The sequence below is a fragment of the Medicago sativa genome, chromosome 2 (genome assembly GCF_051527215.1).
Source record: "Medicago sativa cultivar Bolivia chromosome 2, Bolivia_mono, whole genome shotgun sequence".
NCBI classification, from domain to species: domain Eukaryota; kingdom Viridiplantae; phylum Streptophyta; class Magnoliopsida; order Fabales; family Fabaceae; genus Medicago; species Medicago sativa.
This window is the reverse complement of record NC_140750.1, coordinates 2,008,237-2,027,685: the sequence shown is the minus strand read 5'-3', so window position 1 is coordinate 2,027,685 and position 19,449 is coordinate 2,008,237. Positions and strand designations below refer to the sequence as shown.

The following is a 19,449-nucleotide window of genomic DNA, read 5'->3' as shown; positions in this document are numbered from 1 at the left end:
ATTAAAGAAAAAATAATACTTTGGAAGTAGTGTAACATAGTATTAATTGAAGGGTATAATTGAAAAGAAAAAGTTATTATTGCATTGAAAACCGAAAGTGACGTTCATTTTGAAACAATTTTTTTTGGCTAAAGCGACACTCATTTTGAAACGGAGGGAGTAAAACTTTCATGCCACATATTTGAATTCTAGACTACTTCTGCTGTTATATTTGAGATATGCAATTGCAGAAGTTGATACTTGATAATCAAATACAACCCTCTCAGGCCATTTCACCAATATAGAAATTAGGAGAAGAATGATTAGAGATACATTTTTGGTTTTTTGGTAAACAAAAGTGCCATTTATAGAGATGGCCATCCAACATTTTTGTTGCAAAATTGAAAAGGAGGAATTACCTTCATTGTAAAACAAAAATCACAATAAAAAAAAAGGGAAACACATGATAGAAATCAGTCTACTTAGTTGTTGGAATTGGAAGGATTCCTATACTTGTATAGAGCAGCAATGAGATCATCAATATATTGATTATGAATATCTTTTGAACTGAAAACCTTCCCCAACTCTTTAGCATTGTTCCTGAAAGTACTTCCTTCCTCATCCACAATTGCCAACCTCAATGAGTGAGCCACTGAGTCCCTAGTAAAAGACCCATCTTCCTCACTCCTTGGTACCTCAACAGCCACTTCCTTTTCCACCAATGCCCTTGAAAACAAACATTGGTCAAGCAAATAAGGCAGTGTCACAAGAACATGACCAAAATGAACCTTCTCAATAACAGAACCAGAACCACAATGACTCATACATCCACCAATTGCTCCATGAGCTAAGATCTTAAGCTGAGGTGCCCATGTTTTCCAAACAATTCCGCGTTTTTTCGTTCTTTCCTCAAATCCTTCAGGTAATTCAAGTGTACCCTCTTTCAGATTCTTCAAAGCCCAAAAGAAAGACAACCCAGAAAGCTCAATTCCATGAGCCAACTCAGTTAAATCATTCTGACTCAACTTCAACTCACTCCCAAATCCAATGTAAACAACGGAAGATGATTCTCTTGAATCCAACCACCCTTTGATTTTCACCCAATCAGGATTGTTCTCTTCCTCTTCATCATCTCTTATCTGCATAGATGGTGGAAGCAACCCAACAGGAACAACAGGAATCTTGTACTGTTCAGAGATATAATCCAACCATTCACCTTCAAGCTCTCTTGATGTTCTGAGAAGAAAAAGATCACAACTTGAATAAGCTTTGTTGAGATCAAAACCGGCTATTCCACCTGATTCATTTCTAAGAGCTGTAAAAGCTCTAATAATCTCATAAGGTTTGAGATGAATGGTTGTTTGAAAAGGAACCCATTTTGGTGGGCCACACATGTCTTCAAGTTTGAAATTTGTTTTGACTTGATCCTTAGGTGGATCAAAGAAACATTTGTTCCAAGCTGGTGTTATGTTGTAATGAGCAGCAGCTATGTTGAGGCTTTTGGCTATTGGTGCTAACCAACCACTTGCAAAATCATAGAAAACCCAATCAGGTTTTGATGCTTTGAGAATCTCAGTAACATCATCTTCGAGACCTTCATAGGCTAGTTTAAGGAAACAGTTCATGTTTGGTGGAATGTCCATTGTATTTTCTGCACCTGGTGGGAGTTGCTCTATGTGTGCTAAAGGTAATCTTACCAATTTGATGAATGGTTCAATGGTTTTGGGTGTTTTGGGCATTAGGTCAATGTTTTTGGGGGAGTTGATGAAGGTGACAGTGTGACCCTTTGAAGCTAGAATTTTGGCTACTTCAAAGTAAGGGTATATGTGTCCCATAGCTAGCCATGGGAGCATTACAATATGAAGAGATTTGTTGCTATCTTCATTAGCAATAGAACCCATAAAGACTTGGATTTGTTTGGTAAGTATGAGTAGAAAGAATATGCAAAGAGTTGAAGATACGAGTAGGAAGAGTATGCAAGAGTTGAAGATATAGTAGCATTCGAAGTCTCAAGCAAGTGTAATCCTTTTTTTTTTAATTAATATAAAATTAGTTTTGTATAAACAAACACTGCCACATGTGGCACGCATTCAGTTATATTATTATTATTTGCAAACAACACTTCCAAACCAACGTTATTTTATTTCCACGAGGAGGCTATGCTCTTCCACGAGAGCCATGCAATGATTATTTTATTGTAAAATAAAAAGAAGATTGTGTTTTGGGATCTATACTTTCAGGGTTGGTTCTTCTCTCTTGTAACGTGGTGGTGCTTGGCTGTTTGCTGAGAAATTCTAACGTTCAAGTCAATATTATGGTGACTTTGTGTGTGTCTGGTTTTCTGCTTACAACACACAAAAGCACGTTTGCTAGGCATAGTAGTAACACTACTAGTTTCTATGTTAACGTGGTTTTTTGTCGTGATTTTTATCAAACTCTGTTTTGCAAACGTTGTGCTAAACAGACACTTTGTAGAATACGGATTCCTTGCAGTCATTAAAAACCATTCTAACATTGATGATCATTATGATATCTCGATCATTAAAAACATTGATGATCACTATATTAAAGATTAGATTTTAGTAGTTTTTAATAAAAAAATGTTAGAAATCTAATCTCGATCCAAGGATCGATGTTATCGTGAATGTTGCCTTTGTCGACTGCAAGAAATCTATATTGGGGATAATTATTTTTTTTATATAGATTTTAACATTTTGGTTACTCTTTTGAAGAATTAATTTTGTATTTAGAATTGATTTTAACTTGAAGCAAGAATTTAGATCTTTTGATTCTAAAATTGTTTTCTAGACTCAAACTTATTCTTCAAGTATGTTTCAATTTGGAAGGTGTCAAAATTGATTAATTGATTTTTTACAGATGTATAATTGTTTTGAAGGTTTTAAATTGATTTTAACTTGAAGCTGCAAGGGATCATTCTAGTAATTGATGCAATAAGAAGAGTTGTAACTCAGAGCATGCAATAATTCATCCTTAATGTCCATTTTTTTTAGAGGGCATAATGCCGTCCACTTCTTGTCATTAAATTAATTTATTTAAGAAAAGAATGGATAACCCCCACAACTATTTTTTAGGAAGCATATACACGATCATGCGACTATAGTCTATAGTCGAGTAACGATGCTAAGGGCACCATTTTAGTTGGTCAAGATCATGGATGACAGGACATAGACTCTAGTATCTTGGTTTATAACTATCACTTGTAAATTTTACCGTTGACACACTCAATCAATCAAACAACTTATTTTACGTTTATATGCCTTTAGCTTTTTACTTATGTTTTTCTTAGAGCATTTTAGTTCTCAAAAATTATTTACCCCACTTAATACTCTTTAAAATAGTTAAAGAATTCATAGCATAGAGACGGAGTTCATTTCTATTGGTCTAATCGTTTGAAGAACTAACACTCTTTGAAGTAGTTAAAGAACTCATAGCATAGAGACGAAGTTCATTCCTTTTGACGTAATCCTTTTAAAAAAAGTGATCGCTGATAAAAGCTGTTAACCGAATCATCAACTAAGTTTCATATTCAACAAGAATATCGTACGAAGAAATTACAAATTTGTATCACACTAAAATTTTAGATTTGATTCACCCCACCGATTTATGTATGTTGAATTTCTCAAGGGATTATGCTTACAAACTGGTCAAATGTAGAAATTAATGGCAATGACCTGAAAGAATTAAGGTGTTCTAGAGGCAAGTGAACATATATGCTCTACACACAAACAAATAACAACCTTTGTACTGTCTGCATGAACATGACGAGGAAGGATGAAACAATTATATGCATTTACCGAGGGACTGTCACTGTCAGTCAAGCCAGTCACTGAAGTGAAAAGTGTTGCTATAAAACTTCCTGCATCACCCAAACAAGAGATAACCAACATTTCTCTACATTCTAAAAATATATATCTCTGTACATAAAAAATCTATTCAAATCATGCTATAATAGTTAAATTCATTGGCACAAAAACACATGCAATTCCACAAGTTGAATCAAAGGTTTTTATTTCAAATCAAATGAATGTTTACTAAATACTTCTAAACATTCCTATGACTTGTGATTGTGAAGTGAAGAAATGAAGTTTTCAATATATTGATTATGAAGCTCCTTGTTACTAAATTTCTTCCCTATCTCTTTAGCATTCTTCCTATAATCACTTCCCTCTTCATCAACCATAGTAAATCTCAATGCCTTAGCAACTGAATTCCTTGTAAATGACCCATCTTCCTCATTCCTCACTATCTCAATTCCAACTTTCTTCTCTTGCATCACTCTTGAATACAAAGCTTGATCCAATAAGAAAGGCAACATAACAAGAACATGTCCAAAGTAAAGATTTTCAATCATTGAACCAGAACCACAATGAGTCAAACAACCACCAACTGAACCATGAGCTAAGATCTTAGGTTGTGGGGCCCAACTTTTCCACACTATACCATGATTTTTTGTCCTATCCTCAAACCCATTTGATAACTCAACATAACCATTTTTCAAATATATCCCTCAAAACCCAAAAGAAAGGTAACTTAGAATTCTCAATCCCAAGAGCTAATTCATTGAGATTTTCTTGGCTCAATTTCACCTCACTCCCAAATGCAATGTAAACAACAGATGAACTCTTTTGTGTGTCTAACCATGCTTTGATTTGAATCCAATCAGGACTATGATCTACCTTATCAGAAGAATCTCTTCTTGGTGGAAGCAATCCAACAGGAATCACAGGCTTGTTGTAAAACTCACCAAGAAAATCTAACCATTCTCCTTCAAGATCTCTTGAACTTCTAATAACAAACATATCACAATCTGAATTTGCTCTGTTTAGATCAAAAACAGGGGATGCCCCTGTTTCATTAACTTTGATATCTTCAAGCAATTTTCTTACCTCATAAGGTCTTAAACCAATCTTTGTAGGAAATGAAATCCATTTAGGTGGACCATAGTAATCTTCAGGATTTGTTCTAGTAGTTGCAATTGCAACATCATCACCAAATTGTTGTTTTGGTGTATCAAAGAAGCATATGCTCCATGCAGGACAAGGACTGAAATAAGCACATGATATGTTCAAATTCAAACTCTTTGCTAACTGTGGTAACCAACTAGCTGCAAAATCATAGAAAACCCAATCAGGATTTGAAGTTTTGAGTATTTCAGCTAGAGATTCTTGAAGAGAATCATAGGCTAGTTTAAGGTAATAGAGTTTGTTGGAGGGAATATCCATGGTTGAATCTGCATTTGTTGGAAGATGGTTTTTGTCAATGTAAGATGATAAGGGAAGTTTGATGAGATTGATAAATGGTGATAGGGTTTGTGAGAGTTTAGGGAGACGATCTATGATTGAAGGAGTGGATATGAGTGTAACAAAGTGACCATTTTGTGCAAGAATCTTGGAAACCTCAAAACATGGGTACATGTGTCCCATGGCTATCCATGGAAACATGACAACATGAAGAGGTTTGTTTTTCTTATTATCCATGAATGAATGAATTAATGTTGTTGTTTTTATGGGGTTGTTGCTGCAATACATGAAAAAGATGGCATATTCTTATAGGGAAGAAATAGAAATGGATGATGGTGGCATGCAAAACACGCATCTACTAATTTATTCCGCTAAATTGTGCACGAGTAAGTCAAGGAGACACACATTTGTTTGTTTATTTAGGGTTTAGTTAAGATTGTGATGTGAATCGGATATCATCTGCGCACTAAGGTAGAGCTGAAATGAGTGTCAAAACTCTCCATCAAAATTTTTGCAAGATTCTAAATGAAAGACATAATAATAATAATAATAATAATAATAATAATAATAATAATAATAATAATAATAATAATAATAATAATAATAATAATAATAATAATAATAATAATAATAATAATAATAATAATAATAATAATAATAATAATAATAATAATAATAATAATAATAATAATAATAATAATAATAATAATAATAATAATAATAATAATAATAATAATAATAATAATAATAATAATAATAATAATAATAATAATAATAATAATAATAATAATAATAATAATAATAATAATAATAATAATAATAATAATAATATATAATTGAGCCAAATTAAGTATTAAGTCAAATGTATAATGAAAAAAGTAATCAATGTTAGCGTGCTCATATTTTTTAGATAAACGAAATGAAAATAGTTGTTGGATACACATATAAGTGAAGGAACTAGAATTTAAACCCCATGTCTAAAAAATTCAGCATTCTTACCGATTAAGTTATGACTTATGATCAATGTATTTATTTAACATTGGTTGTTATGTTGTAGGTTTCAAAAACTATATTTTTCGGATCCTTAATTTCAGAACCAGTTACAATTTGTTTAAAAGTATAGAGAGCCAATTAAGAACTTTTTAATTTGAAAGTTTAGCAAATTTTTTGTTGTCGTTTTCAAAGTGCCTTGTTTTCGTTTTTATTGTTTATTTACTAGTCTGGTACCCGTGCGCGACGCACGGGTGGAAATAAGATGAAAAAAGACAGTACACAAAGGCAGATGCAATGAACCAAAAGACTATGATTACTTGAACATATACCATACTCAACATTATAACCAAATACACAGATACTCCCTCCGTTCTAAAATATAAGCAAAAATAGGTCAACATAAATTGATGTATTTGATGCAAATTTTGAACAAGATACATTAACTTTCGTTGACCAATTTTTGTTTATATTTTGGGACAGAGGGAGTACATAACATATACAATATTCAATAGAAAGTCAATAGCCGAATAAGAGAAGGCACGGGTGAATATCACCGTTCTTTTTCAAGTCTATGTGTGTGTTTGGTATAGCGGTGGAGAGAATTGATTTTGATAGAATTGAGTTTGAGAGAATTGATTTTGCTTAAAAGTGAGTTGGATGTGAATTGATTATGTTAGGATAAACTTATTTAAAAGTGATTCTTATGAGTTGATGTTGTTTGGATAGTCTACTAAACTAAATATGAAAATAGTTGTCCGTGCTTTTTACCATTTTGCCCTTCTGAGGGCATTTTCGTAATCCTGTAATTTGAGAGAAGGGCATTTTGGTAAAATCAACGGGCACTTGGGTAATATGAGAAAAGAGAAAGAGAGAAACGGGAACGAGAGAAACAGAAAGAACTCTCCTCCCTCTCTCTACTTCTCTCGGCCTACCCCCTTTCTTCCAATTCCTACCAAATTCATCAACCAAATCCATTCCAAATCAACATGCAAGCTTGGAAACTTAATCCTGGTAAGATGTTAGCTCAAATTCAAGCTTATTTCTTCAATTTGGTTTTTTCAGGTTTTTTTTTTCTTTCCCAATTTGAGTTTTAGGTTTTCTGTTTTTCAGTTTTTTCTTTCTTTGTTTCTGCATTTTGGTTAATTGATTGCATGGTAAAGTTTTTTTTCCTGTACAGATCAAAGAAGAAGAAGAAGAAGCCGAGGAAGAGAAAGAAGCAAGGTGAAATTAGAGTTTTGAAACCCAATCCCGTTTTCCTTCTTTGATCTGAAAAATACCAATATTTGGGATGAAATTTGTTTTCATTTAATTATCATTCATCTCTCTAATCTATGATATTGTTTGTTTTTTGCATTTTGAATTTTAGATATGTTGCTAAATGAAGGGTGATATTGTTGTGTTAAGGTTTGTTGTATGCAGTTGCTTATAGAAGTTATGATTTTTGAAACCAATTGTAATTAACACAAACAAAAATCAATTTTCATTATTAGTTTGTTGGATTTAGGGTGAATTTTTAGGTCCGGTGATTGAACAAGGATTTGGAGTTTTTTGTGATGCAATTTGTATTGTGAAACGAAAATCGGAGAGGGTTTCGTCGCCGGTGATTGAATGGTTGCGCGTTACCGACTTAGACGACGGATAGTGATAATTTTGGTATCAATTTTTCTTTGATTGATTTTTAGGGGTTTTCCTATTTGGTTGAAGTACATTCCTGGTTTATCAGTTTTAGAACTGACAATGGTCCATTTAAGGTCATATTTTCAGTTATTATTATACCTTAAGAATTGTTAAAGATTCTCATTATTTCCCTTTTCATTGGTTAGTACCTTCTAATTAGTTTTTGTTTTTATAATGAGGTTTCAAATGCAAAAATTTAGTGAGAAGATTGTTGATATGATGAAAGCAGAAAAGCTATTTGAGTCTCAGGGTGGTCCAATAATTATGTCTCAGGTATACTAAACATGCTGCTAACTTTCTACTTAATCTATCTTAGCTTTAAATTATCTTATGTTTTATTTATTGACTAGAACTTTTAATTTTGTGTAGATTGAAAATGAATATGGACCTATGGAGTATGAAATTGGTGCTCCTGGTACATCCTACACGAAACGGGCAGCAGATATGGCTATAGGACTCGGTATCGGAGTTCTGTGGATCATGTGTAAGCAAGATGATGCTCCTGATCCTGTTGTAAGTTCAGCTGAATTGTATTCTTGATATAGTCTTTTATGCCTCCAAGGATTTCAGCTTCTAATTTCGACGTAAATAATTTTACAGATTAATACCTGCAATGGCTTCTATTGTGATTATTTCTTTCCAAATAAGGATTACAAACCAAAGATGTGGACAGAAGCTTGGACTGGCTGGTATTGATGCCTTGCTTCTTATTTCTTAGGTTTCCATAAGAAGAAGATAAATGCAAGCTAGATATAATATAAGTCGGACTATACATTACTTTTGTTCCTCTTTTATGTATGCAGCCATACACCTAAAAAATTCTTACTAGAATTATGTTTGCCAATAAAAGTAAATAAATGGGTTTAAGTAATTCAATTTTTTAATGAAGTTATTTTAGTGTCTGTATTTGATTCCTCTTTGATCGCAGCAATACAAATGCAACAAACGGCGGGTTCTGCATCGTCTCCCACGATGTGGGTCAGCATTGGATGATGCATCATCATGCGGCTTTGGCAGCAGAAACTCAAATGGAGCTGATTCATATCAGTACTGCTCCATTGCTTGCAAGGTGATGACTACAATTTGACAATCATAACCATTTATTGTTCCCGTTCATTACACTTCTGAGTTCTGACATATAGTTATTACTATCTTATCATTTTTTTATTTGAACTTTTAGGTCAAGGATATGTCAAGAAAGTCTGGTGATAGAGTGTAATATGTTAGTCCATATAATAAGATTTATCAGTATATTCCCTAAAAAATAATTTTATGGAGCATAATTATTTGAGAGCATAATTAAGACATTGTATTTCCAAATATCATGTAACAGCATGATAATAGTACACTAATAAATGGATTGAATGTTAGAGGTGACTAAATTTTTGTAAGTTTGGATTTAAATTTCTGTAAAATTTGAGTGTATTTGAAGTCCTGAAGGTTCAAGTAATTGCATAAGTGGTTTAGAGTAGCATTTTAATCATGATGTTAGAGGTGACTAGATTTTTGTAAGTTTGGATTTAAATTTCTGTAAAATTTGAGTGTATTTGAAGTCCTGAAGGTTCAAGTAATTGCATAAGTGGTTTAGAGTAGCATTTTAATCATGAAACTAGCTCTATGGATTTTTGTGCTGCATAATTTGAGTCTCTCTTGTGTGTTTTATAGGGTTTTCTTTGGTTTCTAATGCAATAGCAGATGTGTTGCAAGAAGATAATTATCTCAAGAGCAGCATATATAGAGAAGAAGCTATTGAGGCAATTCTCTTTTTAATATCTTTTATCTTGCACTTACTTTTTTTATATATAAGGTGATTTTGATCTGGTCATATGATTACTACTTCTGCTGCAGGAAACATTGGTTTGGTTCCATAATTTTTTGGATTGAATGTTAGAGGTGACTAAACAGAGTTTGTTGAAGTCATAGCATTCAGGTAACACTAATCATGTCATCAAGAAATTTAAATAATTTTTAATGAAATAAATTTGAAATAGTTACCATTGATTTTTTGAATATACATTTATACAATGTGGTTATGAATTCTGATGAACTTCATGATAAATTCTAGGCATGTACACAATGTGGCATTTGAGAAATCAGATTTGTTCTTCATCTGCATTGTTAATTCATATGTCTTTGGTAGAAATTTTTTAGATTTTTTGTGTGGAGGGTGGGATAAATGTTTAGCTTTAGCAGCAGTTGTTCTTAGATAATCCCCTCTTCAGTTTTTTTTGTTTTATTTGGTTCCACTAAGCTTGCAAATTTATTGACATTGTTATGTTCTAGAAGCAGTGACAAGCTCGTCTGTATAGCAAAAGCGTGAATTTCTATTTATGATATTGGAGAGGCAATCAAATTGAAGGTATAATCCTGGTTTTTAATCATGGCTTGAATTTCTATGATGTATGATTTTCTATTTTCATTTTCATGCAGTAAAAGGTGGATAGAAATTAGATATGTGGAAGTTTGTACAAATGAGTGTTGTGTTTGTAGTTTTGGATTGATTTTGCTTCAGTTTTGTTTTAGATATTTTAAATATTTGGATTCAGTTTTGTATGAAAGCAAGTGTTGTTAAATTCTGATTCATAGATTTCTATACTACAACTGCCAGAGTATTGGGTTGGACTGAAAATATAGCATGTTATAACAATTAACCAGAATTTGTTTAGCAGACATGCAACTGCTCCATGAAGCATGTGATTGATATGGCTATAAGAGTTATCCATCTAAATTTTTATTACTAATGAAAACTAATGTATCACTCTAATCCCTTTGTTATTTCATGGCCTTTTTCTCTATTAAAACCCACAATAGTGGCATAACCACTTTCAATTTGACCCGTAAATTTCTGCTTTGTTATTCATGCTCTTTTTTTTTGTTTCTGAACAGTTTTAGTGGTAATGGGTTTTTCGAACCCTGAGCGTCTACGCCGACAAGTTCGTTAACATATTGCACGATTCAGATCTCATGAACACGGAATTCTATCTTCTGGATATTGAAGGCTGGCGAACGAAAATGCTGCTCAATCCGAATAGTTTTGTAGGTAATGATGATTAAACTGGTTTGGGCTGTTTGGAGACTGTTTTTGGATGAATTTTGACATGTTTCATGCAGGAAAATTGGGTCAAATCTGCAGAATTGTAATTTTCCACGGAAGCTGGCTCGAAATATTTGATCTTAGGTGCATTTTCCTCTGGAATCTAACTGTTTGGGTACGACCGGACAACTACCGATATCTAAAAATATCCTTTCTTAGCTTAGAATGTTTTATATATCCTTTCTTAGCTTAGAAGGTTTTATATATTTGTTTTAAATATTGAATCAAAATTGCAAATGTGTGCTTTATACTATTTATACTCATAATATTGATTTAGTTCTTTCATATATACATGTGTTTCTATCTTTGTCATCTAACTTTCTCTTTTTGGCTATTCATGATTGTACATTCAACCTAAGATATGAGTTCAAATACTCAAAATGTACTTAAAGGTCTTCTTTGTTGGACGGATTGTGAATTGTGGCCTTCTTTACTCTCTTATTCTGGGTTTGGCAATGTAGATTGTATGTAACATGACTATATTGCTCGAGAGTAGTTTTGCACAGGTGCTACTATGTTGTGAATAGATACCCTTCTTATCTCTACCCTTCTCTTCTATTGGATTTATTAATAACACTTTGAACCTTAAATGAACTCACCGGAAATCGTAATGTACTCCATAATTTTCATGTGCTTTAGCATTGAATCATAATTGATAAGGAGGGTGGGAAAAGATAAATTTTTTGTTTGCTGTTCTATTTAAACGCTTTCCACCTCATAAAGGGCGGTCTGTATCTTAGATGGATGTAACATGTGGTTTTTAGCTCAGTTTGTACCTCCCCTGATTTCAGATCAGGAGGTTTTCTTGTGGTGATGTTCTGTTGTCACAAAATGGATCTCTCTACTGTTGTACCTAATAAAAGTGGTAGGGGAATATAAGGAAGTTTTTAGATCATTCTAAAACTGAATTTGAAAAATTGTCCTTGTGTCTTTCATATATCATGAATGCCAAAATTTGAGTAAAAATTCTCACTATAAGTTTGCACTCTAATCCTTCAAAAAAAAAAAAAGTTTGCACTTTAAGTCATCTAGAGGGTTTTTGCTTCAGTGTTTTGCTTCTGGGCAAAGACAATTCAATTTCTCCTATTCCCACACAGTGGTTGGATTTTGAGTTATCTGTAGTGTGTGGAATAAGTTGCATTCGCTATAAGTATGCCAATGTACATGGTTGCATGGCTCTCGAAGACAAAATATTGACAAGAGGTGGCATTGGTCTTGAAATGTTATCTTTGTCTAATGTCTGGGCTGGACAAACAATTTAAATATATCCATATGGCATAACTTCTATCATATAAGTGTGTATGTAAAATAAAGTCAAACTATAATTATATATAAAATAAAGTCAAACTATTTTCATATAAGCTTAAATTGTTTTCATAAACTATCTTTTAGAGATGATAGCAATTTATAGACACATGATCTGTCATTTCGCAATTTATCCGTCCGATATAATATTTTGTCAAAAAAGTAGCTAACCCCGTGCGAAGCACGGGTTTGTAACTAGTTTGAATCAAAATTGATTTTGAATGTTAAATGACCAAATTACCCTTCTATTTCTATTTAACTAAATTTCCATTTTCATTTTACATAATTATTTGAACTTATCTAAAATCATAAATGGATTTCAACTTCAATATAAATTATAACCCTTTTTTTAACATTAATTTATTTCTTTCTTCATTAAGCTTTTTTTTTATTTTAAATTCATTAAGTCGATTTAACTTTTGGAACGGTGATTATAATTTATAAAAATAAAATTCCTCTTAACAAAAGAAAAATAAACATTCCTTCAAAAAAAAAAACAAAAATAAATAATAGAAAGCCCATAATATAAAAGTTAACGGGTCAAAGAGGTAACATAATCCAGTGCCCAGTTGTTGTTTCTTCAACCTACAGCCAACGCCAACCTACACTGTAATGGGGTGCGGCGCATTGAAAAGTTTATCATTTTATTTTTTTACAAGTTTTTACTCATTTTCTCTCTGTTCATCTTTAACATCTATGAAGAAAAATGGTAAGTGCTAAAGAAAAAGACGTGTAGGAAATTGGAGAATAAGATAAGGGTAATATAGTAAGTAAATCTTTCACCAAAAATTAAAATCCTGGAATCGATTCTCTGTTGCTGCAGAAGCTCCGATTTGTAGCTTTAAAGAAACCCACGTTTTGGGTCAGATCCACGTTTTAGGGAATTGATTTTGCAGTCATCCAAACATCCATGAAAAGGTTGAAATGGCGTTTGAGAGTGAAAACGGGCTTTTGGGGCTTGCAAACGTATAGCCAAACAGGCACTATATCGATTGGTTTCAAACTATCAAGACAATAAAACGAATTAGAGAAGCTACATACAAACGATGTCAAATGATGATGATGATTGAACTAAAAAGGATAATATTAAAAATAATTACACACAATACTACCATTCAACGAAATATACGATGTATAACATTAGAAATAATTAAAGTAACCTAAAATTGAAACAAAAATTAAATAAAAAAGCTAAATATTTGAATAAGATAGTCCAATACATTATACATATTAGACAACAACCAGTTACTAACACAAAAGAACTTTGGCCCAAAACAAATGTCATAATCAACTAACTTCAAACATGTAGATCGTAACATGAGCACGCTACTATTTTATATAAGAACATTGCTCAATAACAGTTCTATTTAATTTTAACATTGTCCATGATAGTTTGACATTGACATGAATCAAATAAATTAAGTATTAGTTTGCAAAACAATTTTTAGAATTTCTATGGAAGACAAACTCAACTTTAAATTCATCCCAGGCAAGAAATATTAAGTAACCTTAAAATTTAGATAGACTTCATAAGAGTTTATGCATTCTTCTGGATCATGAAGTACCGTGTAAAAAGTATTTTTGAAGTTCTATGAAGATAAATTAATATTCATTGTAAACTTCTAAATCTACCATTAATTTTAAGGTGGCATTTATGGTGGGAGAACTCTTTAATTTTCCCATGATAGGAAAAGCTCCAATCCACCATTGATATATTATTAAAATATTTTATGGCTATGATTGAAGAATGGGTACCTTCTGAACCAAACTTGGTGCTTATTTATACACTTGTCCCTACAACTTAGACAATTTTATTTTGTGCCAAATATACTTGTGATAAAATGCCCAGCATATGTACATTACGATTTCAACATTTCTCTCGAAAAGATATATCTTATAAATATATGATTGAATTTTTCCACATACCTATTTTATAAAAGAAAATGCCTAATCCATAAAATAAAATAAAAAAGCCTAAGAATATGATTGCGTTTTTTCAGATGCCCTGCCCTTATCTAGTCTAAACCAATAACAAATGAGTTTTATCGATCTAAATTTAATAATTAGTTTTGTAGATATAAATTTAACAGTGTTAGTAAATAATTAAGTAACCACGAAATTTTAGTAGATTAATAATTCATAATACTCTATCTAAAATTTCAATACGAAGTGATAAATTGATTTGCAATATTTCCTTTTCATAGTTTTTCACCATGCAAAGTGATAAATAATTTGATAAATTGATTTGCAATACGAAGTGATAAATTGATTTGATAAATTGATTTCAATACTCTATCTAAAATTTCAATACGAAGTGATAAATAATTTGAGGCACATTAGATAATTCTTCAACCTAATATTTAAAAATTGTTTCACTATATTGTTCGAATCTAGTCCATTCATTAGAGTCAATTGTTGTTTTTTAACAACAAATGTTAATAACTAGTTTGTTAGATTACTTCTTTATCCGGGTTTGAGCTCATTACTTCAAGCTCATTTTTAGGTTAAACTAATTGAGATACCCACCTCATACTCAATTTATGTTGATAAACTATTTTGACATTTAAAAAAAAAATATTCAGTTCACTTTTAAAGTAACATAATATTTAGCCTTAAAAAAAAGTAACGTAATATTTAGAGAAGGTTTTTTGCTAAAAAGAATATTTAGAGAAGGTTTTGCATGTATTTAATTAAATAACGAACTTTTTAAAATGTGTATATGTTTATTTAAAAAGTTTAAGCGCAATTCATTTTTTTTAAAGGAGTTTAAGTGCAATTCATATTGAATACAATAATTGGGTACAAGTGTAAAAATGAAAAAACTGGCTGGCTATTACAAGTCAATGCGGCTTCTCCCATCATGGGAAAAAACTGGCATGTTTAATGATATTTTTTAACTCTCTTTGCTTCCATGGAGCTTGCTGGTAATAAAAATCTATCCCTTTATTTCTTCTTTAACTTTGCTCTGTGATTTATTGTTATAGATATATACCCCCTTTGCTTTGTTATATCTCCCTGTTTCTTTTAAAATGATTTTTAACTGAGTTTTGTTCTTGTCCTGAGTTTCATTCCTGATTAACTCATTCTGATCCTTATTTTAAGATACACGTGTTGAGTTTCCTGTTCTTTAGCATCACACAAAGAAAATCTAGCGTCCCGTAGTATTTGATTTGTAGAATTTTTTCATATGCTTTTAATGAATGAAGAACATCTATCTGTTTTTTTTTTTTTGAAATTTAACCATTGTTTCTAATGAAAAGTTGTGAAATGAAAAATCAACGACTTGCTAGGCTTTTGTTTTTAAATATGCATGTGAAAAGTTCAACGATGTGCATATTAACCGTTCGTCACCCATGCTTTCATATCCACTTGGTGGCTTTTTTTCCAATTTGCTCTAGTTGTGAAACTTTAATACCAATATGCCCTAGTTGAAAAAAAAATACCAAAATGCCCTAGTTAACATGAACTAGTACGAGTACGCCATTTCATTTGGCGGACTTGTGGCCATGAGTATGCCATTTCAAATGGCGGACTCGTGAAGCTTTTTTAACTTTTTTTTTTCGTTTTTTCTATTTTTTTTGGTTGTTTTATATTATTTATTTATTTTATCAATTTTAATTAACATAAAAACATAAATTAAAAAATATGGAAAAAAAAGTCTAATAAAATGCTTAGTAAAATATTACAACAATAATATTTATTACATTAAAAGATAGCACCATATAAAATATCAATTACACAAAAAATAACTAGTTTTGTCTAGTAAGAGGACAATTTTTTCGTGAGTGTCCGGTCTCACGACACCTTCCACATTTTCTTGGGTTTCTTTCCACCGCGTCCATTTCAGTCTTAATGCGAGTACTATTTGGACGACCTTTTTTCACTCTTCGCTTTGTCTCATCGTGGCAGAGAATTTCCCCTTCGTATGGGATCCAATATGAAGGGTGTTGAATTACTTCAAACCTGGTATTGTACATGTTGAATACATGATCACTGCTGTAAACTTGATGGATATATCTTCGGTAGTCATGATTAACACTGGAACAAGCAGCTATGACATGTGAACAAGGCATATGGAAAGCCTGAAATTTCCCACAATCACACCACTCTGCATGCAAGTCGACCTTGAAAGTTCCCTTTGGCCTTCCCTCCTTGTGGTCGACAGTTTCGCGGACAGAAAAAGTATGCATTTCTCGATCAAATTGATTGACTTCGTGAATGTGGGACTTAATCACTTCGGCTTTAATTGTGTTCATGCAATGCTCGGTATAAGCTTGATTAGTCTTTAACCTGATATTCGCGTTCTCTCCTCGCTCTGCAAAAAGTGATGCAAGCCTATAATAGGTTGACTTCACCAAAGCAGTTTTAGGGAGGTTGCGAATACCCTTGAACACATTGTTCATCGACTCTGCAAGGTTAGAGGTCATGTGACCCCAGCGTACACCTTTGTCATATACCTGTGTCCATTTTTCTTTGGGTATTTTGTCTAGCCACTTCACAGCTTCTTCATTTTCCCCTCGGATTTTGTTGCGGTAATATTTGAATGTAGGCTCGTTCAATGCATAACCTACATTGCAAACCAAACTTATGGCACATGCACAAACCAAACCCCCCAAAACTTCTACCCAAACCAAAACCCCCAAAACTCATATCATCAATTCTATCCAAACCATACTCCCCAAAACATCTACACAGGTCAAACCTCCCAAAATCAATTCAATGCAAATCAAACCCCTCAAAATTTCTACACATACCAAACTCCACGAAACCAATTCATCACAAACCAAACACCCCAAAGTTTCTACCCAAACCAAACCCCGCAAAGCTTCTATGCAAACCAAACACCCCAAGAACATTTCAACCTTCATTTTACACAACAAACCCAACCACATAATAACTTCACACCGGCGCATAATTTTAATTTTTCCAGTCCATCATTAAACGCTACATGGGGCACAGCCGATCACGATTTTCTACGCGAAGTATGGCGTCAAGACGGTACTGAAGTTGAAAGAGGATTTTTTCAGTCATTTAATGGAATACTTCAAGGAGGCAGTTCTTCAGTACAATCATCTATCGACAACATACAACCGGAAGAACCACGATATCCTGTTCGTGACATTAGACGTAGGGGATGTGGCACTGATGGACATTTTTAGTTTTTTATTTGTCATAATAATTTTTATATTTTATATTTTTATGCATTTTATGTTATGTTTTAATGTTAATTAATAATTTATTGTTAACTAATTTTATGTTATTCATTTTATATCCTGTCAATTAATTTTTATTGTTGTAATATTTTACTAAGCATTTTATTAGAATTTTTTTCCATATTTTTTAATTTATGTTTTTATGTTAATTAAAATTGATAAAATAAATAAATAATATAAAACAACCAAAAAAAATAGAAAAAACGAAAAAAAAAAGTTAAAAAAGCTTCACGAGTCCGCCATTTGAAATGGCATACTCATGGCCACAAGTCCGCCAAATGAAATGGCGTACTCGTACTAGTTCATCTTAACTAAGGCATTTTGGTGTTTTTTTTTCAACTAGGGCATATTGGTATTAAAGTTTCACAACTAGGGCAGATTGGAAAAAAAGCCCCACTTGGTTCACTTATACTAAATTTTATTTTTTTAATTAAAGGTCCACTCATGTTCTCTTTTTTCTTACCATCCACTCATATTTTTTTTATAATAATAAATATAGCATATTGTATTGATCAGTCTATTAAGTTTTATTCCTATTTCCAAGTAGAAGCTAACAACGTTTGGGAAATTAGGGGTGATAGAGATACCCTAAATCATACATTCAAGAACAATTATATTCTAAAGTTCCAATTTCTAAAAATTTCAAGTACCGTCACACCTTAAGATTTAGTAGTATATATTTGTTATTGTTTATCTTGCAAACAAATTAGGAGCAGGGAAACAAAATAGGAGGAAACTGTTATAGGATGGACTCCGTTTAGTAAAAACAAAGTAGCAAAAATGAGTTGAAAATAGGAGCAACGATTATAGGATGAAACAGTTAGCGTCCGGGTTAACTTTAATAAATAAGAGATAAGAGATTTTTCCGTTTGAAAATAAGATTTTGATTAAATTAATTAAATTCAATAGGTTTAATTAAACAGGGGTAATACAGTAAAAGTAAGCATAGAATTTAGGTTAAAATTAGGGTAAGAGTTAGCGTCCGGGTTAACTTCAATAAATAACAGATAAGAGATATCTCCGTTTGAAAATAAGATTTTGATTAAATTAATTAAATTAATCAAATTCAATAGGTTTAATTAAAAGTAAGCATAGAATTTAGGTTAAAATTAGGACAACAGTTAACACCCGGGTTAACTTTAATACATAAGAGATAAGGCTATTATCAATTGTGAGCCATAATCGATCAAATTAAGTAATAAGGCTATTAGGTTTCTAATTGGATAATTAATTAAATATTTAATTAGTTGATATGGACTCAATGAGTGGATGTCCGGATGGCCCATTAACGGAATAATGGGAAACCCTAATGGCCATCCAATATAAAAGAGGCTATGGTCCCCAATATAACGTACACGGCAAACTCTCTCTTCTCCCCATCTGAAGAGAACTTGAGGCATAAAGGTACCGGTTGAGGAAGAACCAAATCAGCCGTCGCTAACCCTATTTTGTGTGTTTCAGATCATCACATCTTCTCTCGTTGATCGTTGTTGTTGTTGAAACAGTAAATCTATGCAATAGGTTGTAACTTAACATAATAGGTTAAGTAGAGGGACGGAGCTAGGTCCTAATGAAAAGTCCAACAAATCAAATGAAAAATCCATGTGAAAAGTTGTGTTTAAATATGCAATATTTTATTCAACGACTTGCTAGGCTTTTGTTTTTATGTACAACCACTTGCAACGCCTTTTGTGATACCTACAATACTATAATCTTATAGATATGCAGCAGCCACCCTATAAAATATTAGGCTAAAATACACTTTTGGCCCCCTATGTTTGGCTCCGTAGCAATTTTGGCCCCCTATTAAAAAAAACAACTTTCCAGCCCCCCAACTTCACCCCCTTTTGCAACTCAGTGGCCCCCTCCTATTTTGACTCGGTCAAAGATCATGTGGCCCTTAGATGGACGCCACGTGGTATATAAT

At 32.3% G+C, this 19,449-nt stretch overlaps 3 protein-coding genes and 1 pseudogene across 27 annotated transcripts; 1 reads left to right on the top strand and 3 right to left on the bottom strand.

Annotated features, from left to right (window-relative positions):
* Positions 1-313: 313 nt before the first annotated feature.
* Positions 314-1,939, bottom strand: LOC146943528 (soyasaponin III rhamnosyltransferase-like). The gene has a single exon (XM_085741818.1). The coding sequence runs from the start codon at positions 1,878-1,880 to the stop codon at positions 462-464; it is 1,419 nt and encodes a 472-aa protein (XP_085597944.1). The 5' UTR covers positions 1,881-1,939; the 3' UTR covers positions 314-461.
* Positions 1,940-3,928: 1,989 nt separating this feature from the next.
* On the bottom strand, positions 3,929-5,519 carry LOC146943527 (soyasaponin III rhamnosyltransferase pseudogene; annotated as a pseudogene).
* A 1,439-nt stretch (positions 5,520-6,958) lies between these two features.
* LOC146943526 (beta-galactosidase 1-like) lies at positions 6,959-11,617 on the top strand. 25 transcript variants are annotated; one of them, XM_085741796.1, is made up of 13 exons: positions 6,959-7,244; positions 7,411-7,454; positions 8,090-8,183; positions 8,280-8,423; positions 8,511-8,599; positions 8,839-8,979; positions 9,091-9,132; positions 9,603-9,664; positions 9,759-9,840; positions 10,194-10,269; positions 10,797-10,950; positions 11,022-11,119; positions 11,364-11,617. In XM_085741796.1, the coding sequence occupies exons 1-8, from the start codon at positions 7,086-7,088 to the stop codon at positions 9,622-9,624; spliced, it is 735 nt and encodes a 244-aa protein (XP_085597922.1). In that variant the 5' UTR covers positions 6,959-7,085; the 3' UTR covers positions 9,625-9,664; positions 9,759-9,840; positions 10,194-10,269; positions 10,797-10,950; positions 11,022-11,119; positions 11,364-11,617. The 25 variants fall into 25 exon arrangements, with proteins under 25 accessions (XP_085597922.1, XP_085597919.1, XP_085597921.1 ...); XM_085741813.1 differs by lacking the exons at positions 9,603-9,664; positions 11,364-11,617 and adding exons at positions 7,600-7,637; positions 7,738-7,886 and having other exon boundaries at positions 7,113-7,244; positions 11,022-11,272; XM_085741793.1 differs by lacking the exon at positions 9,603-9,664 and having other exon boundaries at positions 11,364-11,549.
* A 4,441-nt stretch (positions 11,618-16,058) lies between these two features.
* Positions 16,059-17,431, bottom strand: LOC146943525 (uncharacterized). The gene is made up of 2 exons (XM_085747716.1): positions 17,398-17,431; positions 16,059-16,876 (listed from the first exon to the last, which is right to left on the bottom strand). Exons 1-2 carry the CDS (start codon positions 17,429-17,431, stop codon positions 16,059-16,061), a joined length of 852 nt encoding a protein of 283 aa, XP_085603842.1.
* Between the last annotated feature and the right edge of the window lie 2,018 nt (positions 17,432-19,449).

Coding starts and splice junctions, on each gene's coding strand:
- LOC146943528 (XM_085741818.1), bottom strand. CDS start 1,880: ATGGGTTCTATTGCTAATGAAGATAGCAACAAATCTCTTCATATTGTA.
- LOC146943526 (XM_085741793.1), top strand. CDS start 7,086: ATGAGAAAAGAGAAAGAGAGAAACGGGAACGAGAGAAACAGAAAGAAC. Junction 8,184..8,279: donor GTCCAATAATTATGTCTCAG/GTATACTAAACA, acceptor AATTTTGTGTAG/ATTGAAAATGAATATGGACC. Junction 8,600..8,838: donor ACAGAAGCTTGGACTGGCTG/GTATTGATGCCT, acceptor CTTTGATCGCAG/CAATACAAATGCAACAAACG.
- LOC146943525 (XM_085747716.1), bottom strand. CDS start 17,431: ATGTCACGAACAGGATATCGTGGTTCTTCCGGTT. Junction 16,877..17,397: donor ATATCGTGGTTCTTCCGGTT/GTATGTTGTCGA, acceptor TTTGCAATGTAG/GTTATGCATTGAACGAGCCT.